Source organism: Numenius arquata, chromosome Z, assembly GCF_964106895.1.
Source record: "Numenius arquata chromosome Z, bNumArq3.hap1.1, whole genome shotgun sequence".
In the NCBI taxonomy this organism is placed as follows: domain Eukaryota; kingdom Metazoa; phylum Chordata; class Aves; order Charadriiformes; family Scolopacidae; genus Numenius; species Numenius arquata.
Window position 1 is genome coordinate 56,135,898 of NC_133616.1, and position 18,727 is coordinate 56,154,624.

General features: G+C 38.3%; 1 protein-coding gene across 1 annotated transcript in view; it reads left to right on the forward strand.

Moving 5' to 3' along the window:
* Positions 1-18,727, forward strand: part of SLC12A2 (solute carrier family 12 member 2) — a 68,061-nt gene that overhangs the window by 34,452 nt on the left and 14,882 nt on the right. The window contains exons 10-16 of the mRNA XM_074166842.1: positions 3,747-3,895; positions 7,837-7,944; positions 8,932-9,055; positions 10,436-10,537; positions 13,510-13,665; positions 14,746-14,845; positions 16,949-17,060. Coding sequence (XP_074022943.1) covers positions 3,747-3,895; positions 7,837-7,944; positions 8,932-9,055; positions 10,436-10,537; positions 13,510-13,665; positions 14,746-14,845; positions 16,949-17,060 — 851 coding nt within the window. The remainder of the gene's footprint in view (positions 1-3,746; positions 3,896-7,836; positions 7,945-8,931; positions 9,056-10,435; positions 10,538-13,509; positions 13,666-14,745; positions 14,846-16,948; positions 17,061-18,727) is intronic.

Sequence of the window (18,727 nt, forward strand, 5' to 3'; positions counted from 1 at the left end):
ACTTCATATGGATATTTCCTCATTTGTTGCAGTTACTTATGTTAAAAGGTTTATAATTTAGTAGCGACATAATCCCTGGATTAGAAAAGTGTGTTTTCAGAAAATTTTTGCTGTACAAACACCTGTATTGGTTTGAAGATGATGGTAGTCAGCTACTTCCCTGAAGCAAACTGTGGGATGATCAAACAGCTCTTTGGTGGGAGTGCATGAGCAGTAATTCCCCAGTAGAGGGAGGAGAGTGAGTAGTACCTTCATCTGGCCAGCCCGTTCGCAGAAGTGTTGTCATGTTCAGAAGCATTTTCTGTAGTTTTATTTTCATGTGGAAAGAGGAGAAACAATTGTAGAGGTAATACAAGACTCAGATCAGTCTCTCTTCCTGGTTTTTGTCACCCCACAGTGGTTTGAAATTCTCTTTAGAAGGTGCCTTGGGGTTTGATGCGCTCTTATCAATTTTACTCTAGAGCACCAGTGGTCAACCAGGTTTTTCCCACCCATAAAATGATTCTATTCTAGTAACCTTAAGAGCATAAGATTGTAATTGTATCTCATGTATTTTTTGTCTATGATTGGAGATGTTTTCATTCGTGTCACATAAATTAGTTTCTGGCAGCAGTGATCAGTTTTCTTACTGTGAAAGACCTTGCCTTATCTTACCTGTGCTGCCTTTTGAGTGAAACTCTCATTTATAAGAGTACCATTGATCTTAGCACTAATGATACTTCCTTTCCAAAGATACCAATCTTGCTAGTCTGCCTCTGTTGGCTAACTGTACTGTAGCTCTGCCAGATAGTTGCTCTGAAGTGATTGTGCTTTATGCAGCATAATGACCTACACTTGCGTCCTAATTAGATTGACTGCATAGACCTCTGCTACTGAATTTGAATACTTTAGAACTTGAACCCATGTGAGATAAAAAAAGCTTATTAATATTTATTTGTTAATGGAATACTTTGATCATCTTTCAAACATGAAAAACCTCATTTTTCATATTGTGAAAGGAACAGTTGGCAAAACCAACTGAACATGAAATTGTTCAATGCATCAGATATGTCCTGCCTTAGTTGCCTCCTATAACTTACACTTGGAATTCTCCTAGTTGGAAAAGGCCAGTGCTATTGCAGAAGTCAGAAATTATGACATGAGTGAAGTTCAGCTTTGCTTTTAGGCATTGGATCAGGAACTGGACAAATAAATGTACTTCTGTTCCTTTCCGCACTGATTTCCAGAGTAGTGATAAGCAAGTCATTAAAACGTTGAAGGGGCTAGTAAATGTCACTGAGTAGTGATGTCCAGGGAAGATGATGTTCTGAATTTAGCTTAGTATTTGCATGCTCAGTAGTAAGTAGGAGGGTTAAGAAACTGTGTAGAGAAAGCTTAGAAGAGGAAAATTGCTAGTCCTACTGCTAGAGCTAGGTAGCCTGTTCCAAAAAGATAACAGCTTTGAGGAGAAAGTGTGCAGTTTCATATTTTAGCAAGAGACTAATTCAGATTTGGAGGGGGCAGGATGAAGATTCCATAAGCAGCTTTTGTATCAGAATTCTTGAAAGATGTGTTTCAAAGAGCAACATTTATTGCTCTAAAAATAAGGGAAGCTCTAATAAAAAAACCCCAAAATTCTGAGTAGGGTTAAGACACAGGGAACTAAAAATTATCAGTGAGAGCCTAACTGTAGCTGCATCTAGCACTGGAGAAATTTTAAGTACTCTCATCTGCAGTCTGAAGGATTCAGGGTAGTATCTCTGGAATTCTTCCTGGTTGCATGTACTTAGGAGATAATTTTGTACAGATGGTCTGTTAACCTTCCCAGGCTTATAGTGTGGCAAAACTTCATTTGACTTTGGCAGGAACATGCTTATAAATGCCTATGAAAAGGTGAAATCCTGCTTTTACAGGAAAGGCCACCTAGAGGTTCTTAGGGAAAATTGCCAGAGTCTTATAAATAAATAAAACTTTTCTGAATGAGGATTAAACAAAACGTCTGGACTCTTAGTTATATCTAAGTATCCTCTGCTGAGAATGGAGCCTGTCCAGCTGGCTTCTGTTCTGCATTCTCTCATAGTAAGTCTCGCATTAAGTTTGTTCATAGTGCCATTGTCCCTTTCTGTCATACTTTGACTCCATGTGTGAATGACCTGCCAGCCAGTGGGATGTGAATTATGAAAAAGGGAATGAGGAAGAGGGCTGTGATAGTGCACTGTAGCTGTTTAATTCGCTGAACGGAATGGGTCTGCCACTGCAATGTATTACCAACAAAATGTTATCTACAAATGGTTCAACTAGTTAAGTATATTGTCATATCCATTACATATGCTTGAATGGCTGTAGCAAATACCTGCATAGTGGAAGAGAAGAAACTTCTTCTCATACAGGGCTTTTAAACCCATTTAAAACAGAACAACAACAAAAATCAGCCCCTCCACATACCCACAAGAAAAGCTTAAGACAGGTGATCAATATAGGAAATTCTTCCTGAAATTGGGCTAAATAAGTAACTGAAAAATAAATGTGAAAAGTGGAAGGATTAGTAATACCCACCTACCAGGACTAGGTGTTACTGTGGGCTGTTAATCAAGTTCTAAAGGCTCAGAAGCAATCTAAATACAGTATAGGTATTTAGGAGTTCATTTTACCAATGGGAGAAGATTACATAGATAACAGGGATTGTTATTGGAGAAACTTAAGCTTGCAGCACATATGTACCCTCCTTATTGAGCAAGTAATTTAGGTCCTCAGTAGTCACGTGGTTCTGTTCCCAGGACCTCCTTGTCATTCAAGTTCCTAAAAGACCAAATTAAAGGAATTCTACTGGCTACTGCTCTGCAGACTTACCTATTCTCTTCCTCACTCCTTATCTAATTCTTGTTCCTGGATGTCCAAACAATTTTGACTACCTCAACTATTAAATCACAGAATGTTAAGTAATTCTTAGTCTGCTCTAGTTTTTGTTCTTTATGAGACAAAAAACCTTGAAGGACAAGGCTTGCAGGCTTTTTAGTACTCTTTTATTTTTTTTAAAGTACTTTTCTTAGTACCTAAGGGCTGAAATACTGTGTCTTCAGCATTTTCTTGACCAGTGAAACTACAAATAATCATAGGTGAATTGAAGACAGCTGTTTAAATGAAAAAAATGATAAAAAATGTGGTAGGAATGGGACTGTGTGGGTTTGTTTTGCAACAGGCTTTCTTGACAAACTACTTTTTTGTTTTGAATGCCTGAGCCATATTGACTGGAAAAGAAGTAAATGCAATACTATGCACACCTGTCTATGTACATCTATACCTACACTACAAAAATGCATTCATCTAGGAAAACTGACAAAAAAGGGAAACTATAAAATCAAGCCATGGTGCATAAAAGTAATTTCAATTAAAGGCTCAACATGGAAGCTCATGATTCGAAGAAATAGTATGTTGAGCTAAAATTGTGCTGCTAAACTTTTGCAAGTCCATTGACATTGTTTTCCTCTGTGCTAAAACTTCCCTTTTCTTACTAGACTTACTAGACAGTATTCAAATACTGGAGATATCTCAGGGAAGAGAGCAGTTAGTTTGCTTGTTTGTATTTGTTCTTCATAGTAAAAATATGCTTAATACTAAAATGTGTTAAAAGTGTAAATGCCATATTTTAATGGTGCTCTATGAGAATACACTTGTGTGAAAAGATGATTGAGCTTGACACATGTACTTAAGTTCAGACTCAGTCTGTTAATGCCTTTCTTTTCTTTTTGTGATTGTGTCCACTCTAGGTTCCTGTGTTGTTCGAGATGCCACAGGAAACATTAATAACACCATCGTCACCGAGCTGACAAATTGCACTACTGCAGCTTGCAAATTAAACTATGATTTCTCTTCCTGTCAGACAGGGTGTCCCTATGGGCTGATGAACAATTTCCAGGTATAAAACTTTCTCCTAAATCTCTTTATTGGCTTTTGTGTTTGCTCTTTTTTTGAGTTGCATAATCAGAAAAATCATAGGCTAAATATGCCTGTCTCCATAAATGCAAGATTTATCTGGAGGAGTTAAGTGTTACAGTCTAGATAGTATGTAGAATAAAAATGTAACTATGCTAAAAACATTTGGATGTCTATATACAGGTGGTATAAATATTTACTCGTTTTCTGAGTAAACTGGTTAGTTTAGGTGGTGGGACTGCAACTTTCTCTCTTTAGATAACTGAATATCCTCACTCAGTGATATGGACAGAAGTACTCATTGTTCAGTAGTGATGCATAGTAATTACAGGTAGCCTATGTCAATAACTTGTTCCTTAATTTTTTTAGCATCTGAGAATTAACTTTCTAAGAATGTTTTACATATTTGTCACAGTATTCTCTTTAATGGTAAGAATTTTGTGAATTTTCATAAAACCTAATGTTACTGAATTTAAAAATCTTCTAGAAGTCATGGGGTAATTCATAGTCTTAACTTCACAGGTAATTGGATGTCCATGAACTATTCATAGGAGTTTGAAGAAAACAAGGAAAACATACTTATTGCTGATTGACTTAAAATTGCTTTGTGGTAGTCCATCTTTGCCCTAAATTTTTCTAATAGCCATGGAAGAAGTTGGCTAGAGATTAAGCTGAAATTCACTAATGAAAAAGGTGTCTGGCTTGTGGGTTTTGATAAGTTTGAGGAGTACACATACTCCTACATGAACTACTTGAATGTTAGGGTGACAGCCTTACCTGCAAGTCTGGCTAGAAAGCTGATTTTGTACATGCTGTGATAATGTTGCAGTGCAGACCACTCTATTAGAGTAAAATATGTTTTTATAGTGGAATAATTTGAATATTGTGTGGTGTTACTTTTTTCTGGTTTAGAGAAAGTCTTATTTGGAAGCAGTTCAGAATCACTCTTGTGGGAATAATTATAAAATAATTATAAATAATAATAAAATAATTAAAAATCTGATGACTTTCCTCCATTTGTTTAAGCTCAAAAGGGCTCAATGTCATCAAGTGTACAGCTGAGAATAGTATAGAACTCATTTCCTCTGACTATATTTTTCTTTAAGTCCTAACTTTGATAAGGTTCCTTACTGTAAATGTTGCTTGTAATTTTGTTAAGTTAGTCAGTGATGATCTAGTTTCTTACCATTTGGTCTGAAGAGTACTTGTAGCTCCCAGATTATTCTTGCTTCTCTTTGTGGAAAAAGTAATGTGTTCCCAATAGGAAAAGTCACTTTCAAGGCCAGGGGCTTCATAGAGAATGCAGTGCCCTTTCTGCCCCCCTTTTTGTTGGGGTTTTGAAAACTTCGTCATGGAGACTGCACAGCATCTCTGGGCAACCTGCTGCAATGCTTAGCCCCTTTCTCTGTGGAATTTTGTTTTTCTAATACCCAGTTGGACTTCCCCTTGCTGTTTTTTTTTTTTTTTTCCTCTTGTCCTCACAGCATTTTCTGTGAATCTCTGAGAAGAGTCTGATTCTGTCTTCTCACAAGATGTCAGAAGAAAATCGTTTGCATGAGAGGCTGCCTACCTAGAGATAAACTGTTGTCAATGTTCTAACTAAACTGCCCTCAACTTGGTCTGATTGGTAGCTGTAAGGAGAGAGGTTTTTTATGCAAGTCACAGCGAGGGGGAAGGGCTCTAAGCTTGTGTACCTATCATACTCTTCATAGAAGCACATAACTTCTTTCTATGGGTTAAATAAATGAGAACAAATACTTCACAAATGTAAATGAATCCCTAAAAGATTGTCATATTTGTCTTGCAGCTTGTAAGCATGAAAGGTTCTGATGTTGAAAGTGCTAGTTAATTTGTGGGCCCAGTCTGATGACTTTATCACTTTGGTACACTTTGTGCTGCATTCAGTTCTGCATTCTGGCAAAGAATTGATCTGAAGTTAGTGCTTAGGCAGCTCAGGTTTTGAACGCGTTTGGGGCAGCAAATGGTTGACTTGTAGTATGATTTACCTGTGGAAAACTTAGATGATGGTAAGAAACTTAAAGCATGATCAGTTGGTGAGACAGTCTGTCAGACTCGTATAGAAAGACCATCTTTAGTTTCTGTTGTAGTCAATGCAAATGAATTGTAGGTCCTTGCAGGAGGCTTCACTCATTTCTTTGCCCAGTGTCAGTGACATTTCTGTGCCCAGGCTGTCACCTGGTAGAAGAGTAACTTCAGAAACTTGTTTCGGGCTCTGTAGCTTCAGCCTGGAACTTCCCTAGAATAAGTTACGGCTTTGGGTAGTTTGAATGCAGAATTTGGCCAACTTTGGATAAAAACATAAAGTAGCATGAAGCTCCATTCCAGGAACAGTGTGAAAGTTCTGCTAAAACATTCCTACTACAAAGGAAGGCTGATGCAAAACATTTGTAAAAAGTTAGAGGAAGGGGGAGTTGAACAATGCTTTGTCCATATTAATTTTAAAAATCGAACTTTAAAGAAGCTGCTGCTTGGTTTTGTGTGGAGTTTTTTTTTTCTTGCTCCACAGTGGCTGGACCAAAGAAGTGAAACTGTAGTCAAAATAGGATATTTCATTGTACCGAATGTTTGAAATTTAATAAACTGTCTAAACAGTAAATGCCAAGCAAACATAATAGGTCCCTTATCAGCAGCAACCATGTATCTCTCACCACGCCAGTGGTAACAGGGCGATTCTTACTAGGTATCTGTCCTTCCAGTTCTTTCTGTTCTTTCAAGGATGAAAATTTTAGTGAACAGGTGAACTCCTTGATTTTGTGGTCATGAGGTTTGGATTGTAATGCGTGTGTTTGGGGATTGGGAGGAAGGGGTGTTCAACACCATGGCATACTGGTTCTGGTGGAACTGTTTCCCCCTTTTGTCCCCCTAGCTTAGAAGTGCCTTCTTAATATCTCTTATGTTAGTAACTTAAGTGGTAACTTACTAGCTTTTAAAATGGACAAACATCTGCATCAATCTTACTCTGATTCTCTCAAATTTATAGAACAGATGTAAAATTAAAAAAAAAAAAGATAATGTAAATAAATGGAAGCAATGAACAGAACCTAGAGAGGGAATGTAAAATCTGAGTAGGTTGTAAGAAGTAAATTGCAAGAAGCTGATGCATGTGTACTAAAATGAACTGGTTGAACTGACCAATGAACCTGATGTAGCATAGAGATTCACATGACTGACCTGAGAGACCCAGCAGTCTTTGTCAATCTGATCTGAAGAAAACCGCTAAATTTTATTATCAGTTTAGCCCTAGGAATATGAATAAGCTTCATCAGTCATCTCTACATTGTTTCTGAGAGCATGTCCTACCTAGTAAGTTTGCTTTAAACAAGCTGAGGTACTTCAGGCTTTCTTTACCTCAGTCTTTAGTAGTAGGCCAAGGGCCAGGTCCCAGGTTACACGTGATAGGACAAGAGGAAATTGCCTCAAGTTGCAGCAGGGCAGGTTTAGATTGGATATTAGGAAAAAATTCCTCACCCAAAGGGTTGTCAAGTACTGGAACAGGCTGCCCAGGGAAGTGGTTGAGTCACCACCCCTGGAGGTGTTTAAAGGTGTAGTGCCAAGGGATGTGGTTTAGTGATAACTTGGAAGTGCTAGGTTAACAGTTGGACTTCATGATCTTAAGGGTCTCTTCCAGCCAAAATGATTCTAGGATTCTATGACCTGAGAACTATATCGTTGCAATACATACGGTGTGAAAATCCACCTTGTGGTATGCTGAAATTAGCATCCTTTTATATCCCGTGATCTGTTCCTAGTTCATTCATTGGTATGAATGCATGATATTCAAACAGCTGTGAAGTGGAAGCTACATAGTATTTTATTTCTCTGTTTGTATAGTTAATGTTGCCATCCATTTGTATAGTACACTTTTTCATATTCTTTTAAAAAAAAAAAAAATTTTGCTTTCAGGTAATGAGCATGGTATCGGGATTTGCACCATTGATTTCTGCAGGTATTTTTTCAGCCACCCTGTCTTCTGCATTAGCGTCTCTTGTGAGTGCACCTAAGATCTTCCAGGTAAGTATGGAAGCAAACCATAATCTTTTAAAGAATAATTTCAATTAACTTTTGAACCAGAATTTTCGGAAGGGAACTCTGACCCATTGCCATCATGATTCATACTACTTGATTGATCTAATATTGGCCTGTTGCTTAGAATAGGAAAACACTGTGTTACTGTTGCTGAACGTAGCTAGACTGTAATTGGTTCCAGAGCTCTGTATTTCTGTTAGTTTAGAGATGAGTTATGGTATAGCTAACATTATAGGAATCTACAAACTCCTTTAGATGATTTTTGTTGTACATAACCGTGGAGTACATACAAAGATAACAGATTAATTCTCTTCTCAAAGTGATCATAGAAGGAGACAGCATAAAGTAGAACCTGCAGCTGTGAAATCTTAGTACTTAGAGAATACTTTATCAAAATAATTGTGTACCAGTTCTCGCATGAATCATTTAAATTGATTTTTTTTTTTGTATTCCTGGATGCATTTTACTTTACCTTCTCTTTAACCGTTTAATCTCATTCTTTGTCTTACAAGTTCTCTTCAATTGGGTAAAACTTCAGTGTCCTTTAATGACCTTCTTTCCCAAAAGTTCAGTATGGAGTCAAACATAGAAGGGGTTTTGTTGCAGAATAGGAACACAAATATTGATACAGAGAACTATTGTATACATTGGGCAAATTTTCCACTTTCTGAGGAAACATTGTCTCTAAAGAAAAGACTCTTTGTGTTTGTAAAACACCAGTAAAGTAAAATAGTCAATTACTTACAGAAGAGCAAAGCGCGTTCTTACAGATAGAAATTACTGAAGGATAGAATGTTGGAAATGCAAGATGTCAAGATGCAAAGATAATTGAAAATAGAGTTATTACATGGTGGCTGTAAACCACCTTCTTTCTGGAAGATAATACCCAGTGGAATAAAGCGTTTGTAAGCATTAGTAAGAAAATATTCTGATCAAAATGCATGCTGACTCTTGAATTTTATTTTTTCTTAGGCTTTGTGCAAGGACAACATTTATCCTGCATTTCAGATGTTTGCTAAAGGCTATGGGAAGAACAATGAACCACTGAGAGGATATCTTCTAACATTTTTAATTGCTCTTGGATTCATACTAATTGGTTAGTTTGAGATTATAATAAATCTCCACATCCTTTTGTCCTTTATGAAGCATTCTATTCATATCATGACTTGATGACCTAGAGGTCTAATGCACAGCTTGCTTCTAAGCCAGAATTTTAAATCTGTTTATTTTGAGGGTTACTTTTTCCTGTCTTCTAGATAGACCTCTATCTAGAAATGCAATAAATTTGAATTGAACAATATCCATGCTGCACTTTTCTTAATAACTGCAGGTTAGATAATATCAATCAATAAAAATACATCTTTTGCTTGACGTACAGAGATTTTCTATCTTGTAAATATGAAAGTTTATTTCAGATTTTTAATAATTACAAACAACTTCAGTAAATGGCAAGCTTGCATGAACAATACTTAAAAGTGTGTTTTTCTGTTAAGTTACAAACAGTAGAGTGCTGATGCTACTTTGACTAAAGGTAGTCTAGGTAGAATTACGCATGTTCTATGTAGATGGCAAACTAATTGTGCTCTGTCCATCCATGAGTCCTGTACCAGTGCTTTTAAACTACTTTTCCCAGTTTGCTCTTTCAAACTTCCCCCCACAAGTCTGCTTAAAGCACAGGTATACACATGATGTCCCTACTGCAGCATGCTGACTGGAAGCTTGATTACAAGTAGAAACTTGCAGACTAACATGGAACATCCTGCATTTTGATCACATTTTTTGGTGGTGAGAGTGCACATATATATGTGTTTCACCATGCTGCCTCAAGGAAAGGTTCTTCCATCTCTTTCACTAAAGAGTGTACCATCACTGTTGTGATAGTATTGTTCTATAGTAATGCACTATACTAGTACTATTAATGCAACTTTTCATTTTAAATGCAGGCAGATGAACATGTTTGTCATATTGCTCACACTAACTTTGTCTGCTATTGTTACTCACCATAGTTGATGGTCTCTTAAACTTACTAGTGCCTTGTTCATAGTTGTTTGAGAACTGAGCTATACATACGGCAGATGTAGTAATGCTCTGTCTGCTGTTTCTGGCATTCTTCTGAACCCATGGTATTGGTGCACTGGTGTTTGATCCAGCCATGGTGGGAAAGAAATTTTCTCAGTGAATTATTTTGAGAAAGTACATAGTGCTTCAAAAGAAGCTGTCCTTCAACACTTGATAGCGTGGAAAAACATTTATATTTTTAAAACTGAAGGTTACACTTCCTGACTCTTAAAGGTAGCTTAGTAAATAAAAGACTATTAAGATAATAGCTCTGTCTGTTGAATAGAATGGACAAACTGTTTCTCCTCAGAGTTTATTAGAAAATGAGTTGGTTGTAGCATACTTTTTTTTATCTGGAATTTACAAAGCCATTGGGTGATATCTTTCATAACATCCTTCTCTGTTTTTTATTTTACAGCTGAACTGAACGTCATTGCTCCAATTATTTCTAACTTCTTCTTGGCCTCATATGCCTTGATTAACTTCTCTGTATTCCATGCTTCTCTTGCAAAATCTCCAGGTAGGAACTACATTTTGGGGGTGAGAGTTTAGCCTGCAATTTCTTTACGCATAAATACAATTTAAAAGGTGTTAATATAAATTGATGTTTAATTTAGTTACTAAATATCTATTTGTCTGTCATAGTGCATCTGAATTACGGGTGTAACGTGGTGTGTGCTTAGGTCTTCTGAAATTTTGAGGACTGACTGATCCAGTAGAACTTGGGAGCTACTAATTTTGTCATGGAACACAAGATAATTCAATGTTTATTCAGAAACTCTTGAAGAAACCTTTCTTGCTAATTCACTATCTGGTGATCAAGAAACAACCCTTTTGCTGCCTTTGGATTTCTCTGTTAATGTTTATCCTTTCAGTCCAAAAGAAACTGGAATTGCAGGTGGCATTGCCACATTTTTACAGCCTTTGGTGTGGGAGGCTAGTTAGATTATATGAATAAGCCAAAACCCAGTACTTGCAAAACGAATGTAGATCATACGCAGTTCACTATGCATTTGTACTGAAATAATGGCCTTTAACAGCTTCTAATGTGGCTGAACTGGTAGATAACCATTATTCTGCCAGAGTGTGTGCATAATCATTTACACAACAGTTCTATGTCTAATACACTGTTTAATCTTGGGTGTGTTAGTCAGGATGTGTGTGTGTATTTACCTGATTTTGGATAAACTTGTGACAAACTAGAGTTGCTAGGGGAGGGGAACCTCAATCCATCCCACTCCTACCAGTACGATGTCAGTACCAGTAATAGATGCGTAGAGCCTGAAGAAGGGTCGCAAGTCAACAGGAGAGCACCTGGAGTGCAGCAGAAAGGAATACTAGCCGCTCCAGTAAGTCAGCTTCATCGGGGGACCAACTTAAATGCTTCTATTCCAACGCATGTAGCATGGGGAACAAACAAGAGGAGTTAGAGATGTGCACGTGTCTGCGGGGCTGTGATATTACTGGCATCACAGAGACATGATGTGATGACTCATATGACTGGAGTGTTGGAATGGAAGGATACAGGCTTTTCAGGAAGGACAGGAAGGGGAGACAAGGAGGGGGTGTTGCCCTCTGTGTCAGTGACCAGCTGGAGCGCATGGAGGTCCATGTGGGGATGGATGCGGAGCTGACCGAGAGCTTATGGGTCAGGATTAAAGGGAGGGTAGGGACAGATGATGTTACAGTAGGGGTCTGCTACAGGCCACCTGACCAGGATGATGGAGCAGATAAGGCCCTCCATAGACAGATAGGAGCAGCCTCACATTCATAAGCCCTAGTCTTCATGGTGTACTTCAACCACCCTGCTGCCTGCTGGAGGGACGACACACCAGGGCATAAGCAATCCAGGAGGTTTCTGGACTGTGTTGATGATAAATTCCTTCTCCAAGTGATAGAAGAGCCAATGAGGCGAGGTGCTATGCTGGACCTTGTTTTTGGCAACAAGGAGGGGCTGGTGGGGAATGTGAAGCTCAAGGGCAGCCTTGGCTGTAGTGACCTTGAGATGGTGGAGTTCATGATCCTTAGGGCAGTGAGGAGGGCACGCAGCAAGCTCACTACCTTCAGGACTTCAGGAGAGCAGACTTTGGCCTCTTGAGGGATCTGCTTGGTAGAGTACCATGGGATAAAGCCTTGGGGGGAAGGGAGGCCCAAGAAAGCAATATTCAAGGATCACCTCTTCCAGCTCATGAGAGATGCTTCCCAACTAAGAGGAAGTCGGGCAAAAATGCCAGGAGGCCTGCATGGATGAACAAGGAGCTTCTGGAGAAACTCAAACTCACAAAGAAAGCCTACAGAGGATGGAAGCAAGGACAAGTAGCCTGGGAGGAATACAGAGAAATTGTCCAAGCAGCCAGGGATCAGGTTAGGAAAGCTAACACGTCAAGGGAGGTGATTCTGCTCCTCTGCTCCATTGTGGTGTACCACCTGGAGTACTGTGTCCAGCTCTGGGGCCCCCAACATAAGAAGGATATGGAGCTGTTGGAGCAAGTCCAGAGGACAGGCATGAAAATGACTAGAGGGCTGTAGCACCTTTCCTATGAAGACAGGCTGAGAGAGTTGGCATTGATCATTCTAGAGAAAAGAAGGCTCCAGGGAGACTTTATTGCAGCCTTCCAGTACCTAAAGGGTGCCTAAAGGAAAGGTGGAGAGGGACTCTTTATCAGGGGGTGTAGTGATAGGATGGAGGGGTAACAGTCTTAAACTGAAAGAGGGTAATTTAAATTAAAAATTAGGAAGAAATTCTTTAGTGTGGTAAAGGGTGGTGAGACCCTGGAACAGGTTGCCCAGAGAAGTTGTGGATGCCCCATCCCTGGAAGTGTTCAAGACCAGGCTGGATGGGGCTTTGAGCAACCTGGTCTAGTGGGAGGTGTCCCTGCCCATGGCAGGGTGGTCAGAACTAGGTGATCTTTAAGGTCCCTTCCAACTCTAACCATTCTATGATTGTAAATAAGGATGTGAAACATTGACTGTCCAATATTTTGACATATCCTAGTTCTGCTTGGGTGTATGTGTCGTTTTGCTTTTCATGTGGTGAAAATTTCTGGCCAAATAGTAAAAATATGCAACTAGAAACAGTTAGTGGTATGTGAGAGAGCAGGTCATGAGCTTATGATTCATGTTATGCTACCTTTGAAAGCAAAAATGAATTCTCAGGTAAGCTATTGCTAAAGGTCCTGTAGCCTGATTCAATAGACATACTGGCACAAGCACCTTCAAACTTCCCTTTTGAGATGTGCTTTTATAGGGCAAAATTAGGAATATTTATGTATCTATGTAAGAAAACTGCAAATTCATTTGAAACGTGTTGGAAAATTGAAAGCGTAAATGTGCTGAAGTCGTTATTTTGTACATTAGTGAAACTGTCACACATTCACATGAAAATGTGATGCAGAACACTAGGGAAGGAAAAGAGGAATAGCGCCTGCCTTCTATTGGAGTGGTGATTAATTAATTTCCCCCCCACTTTTCTCTGAATTATATTTTGACTAGGTTGGCGCCCTGCATTCAAATACTACAATATGTGGATTTCTCTTGTTGGAGCTATTCTGTGCTGCATTGTAATGTTTGTCATTAATTGGTGGGCAGCACTTCTAACATATGTCATAGTCCTTGGACTCTACATTTATGTCACCTACAAGAAACCAGGTATGTATTGGGGCTTCTTTTGGTTGTGGTGGGGGGAAGAAGGGTGTTGAAGAAATGATGGCCTTTAGGGAAAAAAAAAAAGATAACTTATTCCTGTTTGGCCAACTAGTTCAAACTTCTGTTTCAAGCATTTTAGTTGTAATGAAGTGTAATTATGCCTTTATAATCACTGCTGTTGTTGCCACTCCTCCCAAATTACCAAGATGCATTCCTTGTACTTAGACATAAACATTTGAATGAAAATTGGAGGAAAAGGTCCATATGGAAAAAGCTTCGGTTGCAGCAACAAAAGCACTAGGAAAACATGTTATGTTTTGATAGGAAGTGAAAGAGGATGCTTCCTTAAGTTTTCAAATTGAAAAGGGATTTGAGTGATGGTTGTTTTTTAAGTAAACCATTCCTGTAGTTATGAGCAACAGTTTATACACTTTCTCCCTTCTTCTAAGAGTACTGTATGATCATAAGTGCAAGGTGGAGCAGAACTGAACCAAAAAGTGTTCCTAAAATTGAAAATAGGGAAAAACCTTACATCATGGGCCATGAATATTATGAACTACTTGGACAATAAATGCTTTGTAGCTATCAAATAGAGAGGACACTGGGAACTTTCTTTCCTTCTGGATTATCACTTATATAAGGACATGAAACTCCTTAATCTAGCAGTTCTTCATGGAAAGTATTTTACTTTGTTAGGCAATGTTTTGAGATTACTTTTTCCTTTGCTGTGATCTAAAATAAGCAAGCACAGCATTTTTTCCTGAAATTTTTTTTTTTTTTGACTTTGAAGTTGTCATAATCTTTGAAGCGTTGGGGGGGGGGGGGGGGAAATCTCAATTCTTTCTTGTAAATTGTAAAATACCAAACTCTAACTTGTTTGCTAAAAGTTCTACAGTGATGTTGTCTTTAAATGGAGTTGCCTATTACGCAGTAGGGTTTGTTGACTAGTATAGTGTAGAATGTCCCAAGATGTAGCTTAAAGCTTCTGTGTTTTCAGTTAGTATTCAACATTCATTTTGTGATCATGTAGTTTTACAACGAACAGCTTTAAATAAAATATTGGAACTTCAAATCTTTCAACAGATGTGAACTGGGGATCCTCAACACAAGCTTTGACTTACTTGAATGCACTGCAGCATTCTATTCGGCTCTCAGGAGTGGAAGATCATGTGAAAAACTTTAGGTAACACTTACATTAAAGACATAGGAAATTACTTCTATATTCAGTAGGGTACTGTCACGATGTTGCTATCGTGGTTTCCATTAAATGCCTGTTCATCTCCTGTGGGTTATAACAGCTTTGAATTTCACCCCTCTGGACATACTTAGATTAGCATTTTATTTCTGATGAAGAGTGCATTTTAGAAGCAAGCCTATGGATGATGCCTGCTTATTGTTAGATCCCTCATGGTTTGCACCGGGAACTGTGAATTGCAGTCCTCTTTGATGAAACTGCATTGGAAGATATGCTCATTAGCAGTGTGGAGCACTCAATGCCTATGCTTGGGATAAAACTGATCCAACCTAAAATCCCCAAGATGTGCATACTGCGGTTGGTGTCCTCAACACCAGCTATTTCACATTACACATATTCTCTCATTTCACTTCAATACTGGCAAACAGGCTACACGAATGTTTTTCACAAAACTGAAGAACAGTTTTCTGATTTGTTGTCTGCCAGTGTGGCAACCCAGGAAGGTCCTGCTCAGAGAAGCAGTCTTCTATCCTATAGTATTTATGCCACTTTTCTGGAATAAGCTATTGTAGAAGAAAGATACCTCAAAAAATTTTAACAAAAAATACTGACTTAAACTAATTCCTCCAAATAAACAGAATCATAGATTGAACATGACTTTACAGAATCACAGAATCTTCTTGGTTGGAAGGGACCTTTGAGATCGAGTCCAACCAACAAAAAAAAAAACCAAAAAACCCCAACAACACAACACCAAAACCAAAACAAACACCCACAACCACACACCACACCCAAACCAACAATGTTGGGCACTAGAGCATGCCCTGAAGTGCCATGTCTACACGTTTCTTAAATAACTCCAGGGATGGCAACTCCGCCACCTCTCTGGGCAGGCTGTTCCAGTGCCTGACCACTCTCTCAGTAAAGTCATTCTTCCTAATATCTAATCTAATCCTCTGCTGCCGCGGCTTCAGACCATTTCCTCTGGTCCTGTCATTATTCACTTGGGAGAAGAGGCCAACACCCACCTCTGCAACCTCCTTTTAGGTAGTTCAGAGGGCAATGAGGTCTCCCTTCAGCCTCCTCTTCTCCAAACGGAACATGCCCAAATTTACCATGTGGTCTTCTCCAATGCCCAGCTTAACTGATACTCACTGTAGATCTGGCTGCAAAGTTAGATCCAACTTTGATGTTACATGAAATTGCTTAGGGCTGTCTCCAGTCAAGTTTTGAGTATTTCCAAGGATGGAGGTTCTCTTGACCTGTCTCTTTTCAAACAGAGCAGTTACCTCCTACATGCTGCCTTTCTTTCAAAGAAAAGATCTATGATATTACCTGTCAGTTGGGAAAATACTCTAATTCTGACTCCTAGCCCCTCTTGGAAGTGATTAAATTTTCTTGAGGTACAGGATAGGTACTTACAATGTCTATGTTGCATACATACAGAAAGTTGAAATTAGATGTGTCAACCAATCATGACAGGTACCAGCCCAACCTCAAAGAATACGACAGTAAAACAAAATTACAAATGCATTAGTATGAGTATTAATGGGCGTTCCAATTCCTAAGTGAAAAGACTGTTGTGATATGAAAAATAATTTCCTGATACTTCATCTTTAAAATTGATTAGAAAGTTGTCTAGAATAACTTCCTTGCAGTTGTTTAATTCTACCTTCTCAGTGATAGTAGTTTTAACAGAAGCATGTGATTACAGTTTTTCTGTTGGGCACAGAAAAATCTAAGCTAGGAAGTGCAAAGGGATGCAACTTAGCAATGGGTGAAGAATTTCATCCTTCTGACCTAGTCATGTCTAAAATCTGTTTCTGATCTTTTTAAATGTGTAAATTTTCATATTTGATGGGATTACTAAGTTTGGAACAAATCAATCATAGGTTTGCTGACAGTTGTGGAAAAATTGATCTTAATTTAACATAGACTTGTAGATGTGGTTACTACTACATCTGTAGTGACAATTATGTTCTTTTTGCCTATATGTGGAAGAAACTTCCTTCTGTTAATAAAAAACCCAGAACTCCAGATGAAATGAATTCTAATATTTTTTTTTTCCTCCTCATCTATTCACAAATCTAGACCTCAGTGCTTAATTATGACAGGTCCTCCAAATGCACGTCCAGCTTTGCTTCACCTTGTCCATGCTTTCACCAAAAATGTGGGCTTGATGATCTGTGGCCATGTACATATGGTAAGTGTACTCTATCTTTATTTTAAAGTTACCTTGAGTTTTGGGGTTTTTTTACATATTTGCTTTTTGTTTGTTGTTCTTGTTTGTGTGGGGCTTTTTTTTGTTTGTTTGTTTTAAATGACACCATTATTAGACATTGAGAAGTGTAAAAAGATTTACTGATAGGATCTGCTCATGTACGGGTCATCACTATTCCAGTTAGGTATACTACAGGGGGAAAAATTGCAAAATTGGTACTTTTGATCATTTGATGCTAAAATGCTGAGGAGACTTTGTAGGAGTAAAGTGGACATTGGATTACAACCTGGGTCAGTTTCTGTCCTTGTGTCATTCAGTCTCTTGTACTCTGTCGTGATCTGGACAGAGCAGTTGCTCCAAATGATGCACACTGCTAGATGTCCTCTCAGTGTTCCTCTTTCAGGGAGATTGATTAGCTTCACTAATTTTACAAACTTTCCCTGTTTTTTGGAGATTGGATGTGTGTGAGGGCTATTCAGCAAGGACATACTTTCAGCAGTTCTTACTTTCTTTTATTTCTTTAAGTAGTACCTTCTATGGCAGACTTGTAGACATTTGGGGTGGGGGAGGGAAGTAAGTTTCAAGTAACTGTTCTTCAAAATCACACTTTTAGTGAGTTGTCTTAACTGTGATATAAGGTGGCTGTAGTACTACGATCTGTACCGAAACAGAGAGGCTGTTGCATTTCTGATAAATATTGGTAAATATGTTGTAGCATATTGGGCTTGTGTAGTTTAGCTCCATATTTTAAGGCCAAATGTTTTGCATCACATCACTAAGAACATTTAGCAAGTATAAGATTACTCTTAAATATGTTTAAATTTACCACACTTAGTAAATATGACTTGCTTCTGCTCTAATGAACAAATAAGAGCAAATCAAGTTAAGGCAATCCATAGAACGTAATTTTTTTTTTTTAAGCAAGTATTGGCCAGTTTTGTCTTCAGAAACTTTAATTCTTTTAATTCCCATCTATACAAACTTAAAATTTCAGTGAGTGCAAAGGACAGAAACAGAGTAGTGCTAGAGAGGTAAGGTATCACAGATGGAATTTCACAGTCTTTCAAAAGTAGGGCTGTACTGAAAAGAATAGGGTAGTGTCATCCTTGTAAGAAAGCAATTCTGATGAGAGATTTTCTGGGAGCATATCCTATCACTATTTAAAATTGCTTTCCTACGAGAAGGATGACGCTACCTTAGTGTTCACCAATTCTGACCATTTCATCAGAGTCTGTGTCCTTTTGCAAAAACAGGGCTACTGTGTCCTAAACTATACCTTGTCCTCTATTCTGCATTTTGATTTCTAGGAGGAACGCAATAATTCTTCCTGATGGAAGTAATAAAGAAAGTATTTAAAGAGGAGATGACTTTGCAGCATAAAACTGCAGAAGTGACACTGCTGTGGCAAAGGCTTTCAGATTAGGATTATGTACGCACAGAGGCACACTTGTACAGCTTGAAACAAATATTCCCATAAAGCCTCATATTAAATCATCCAATATCTGTTTATGTTTCATTACAAAGCACTTTCCTTTTAAAAGTACATTAGGTTTTGAAGCAGAAGCTTGTGCCACCTGCTGGGGAAGTGGATTGTGCTCTGTAGGAACAAGATTGCTAGAGCTTGAGCAACTCTTCCTAAATAAGAGAAT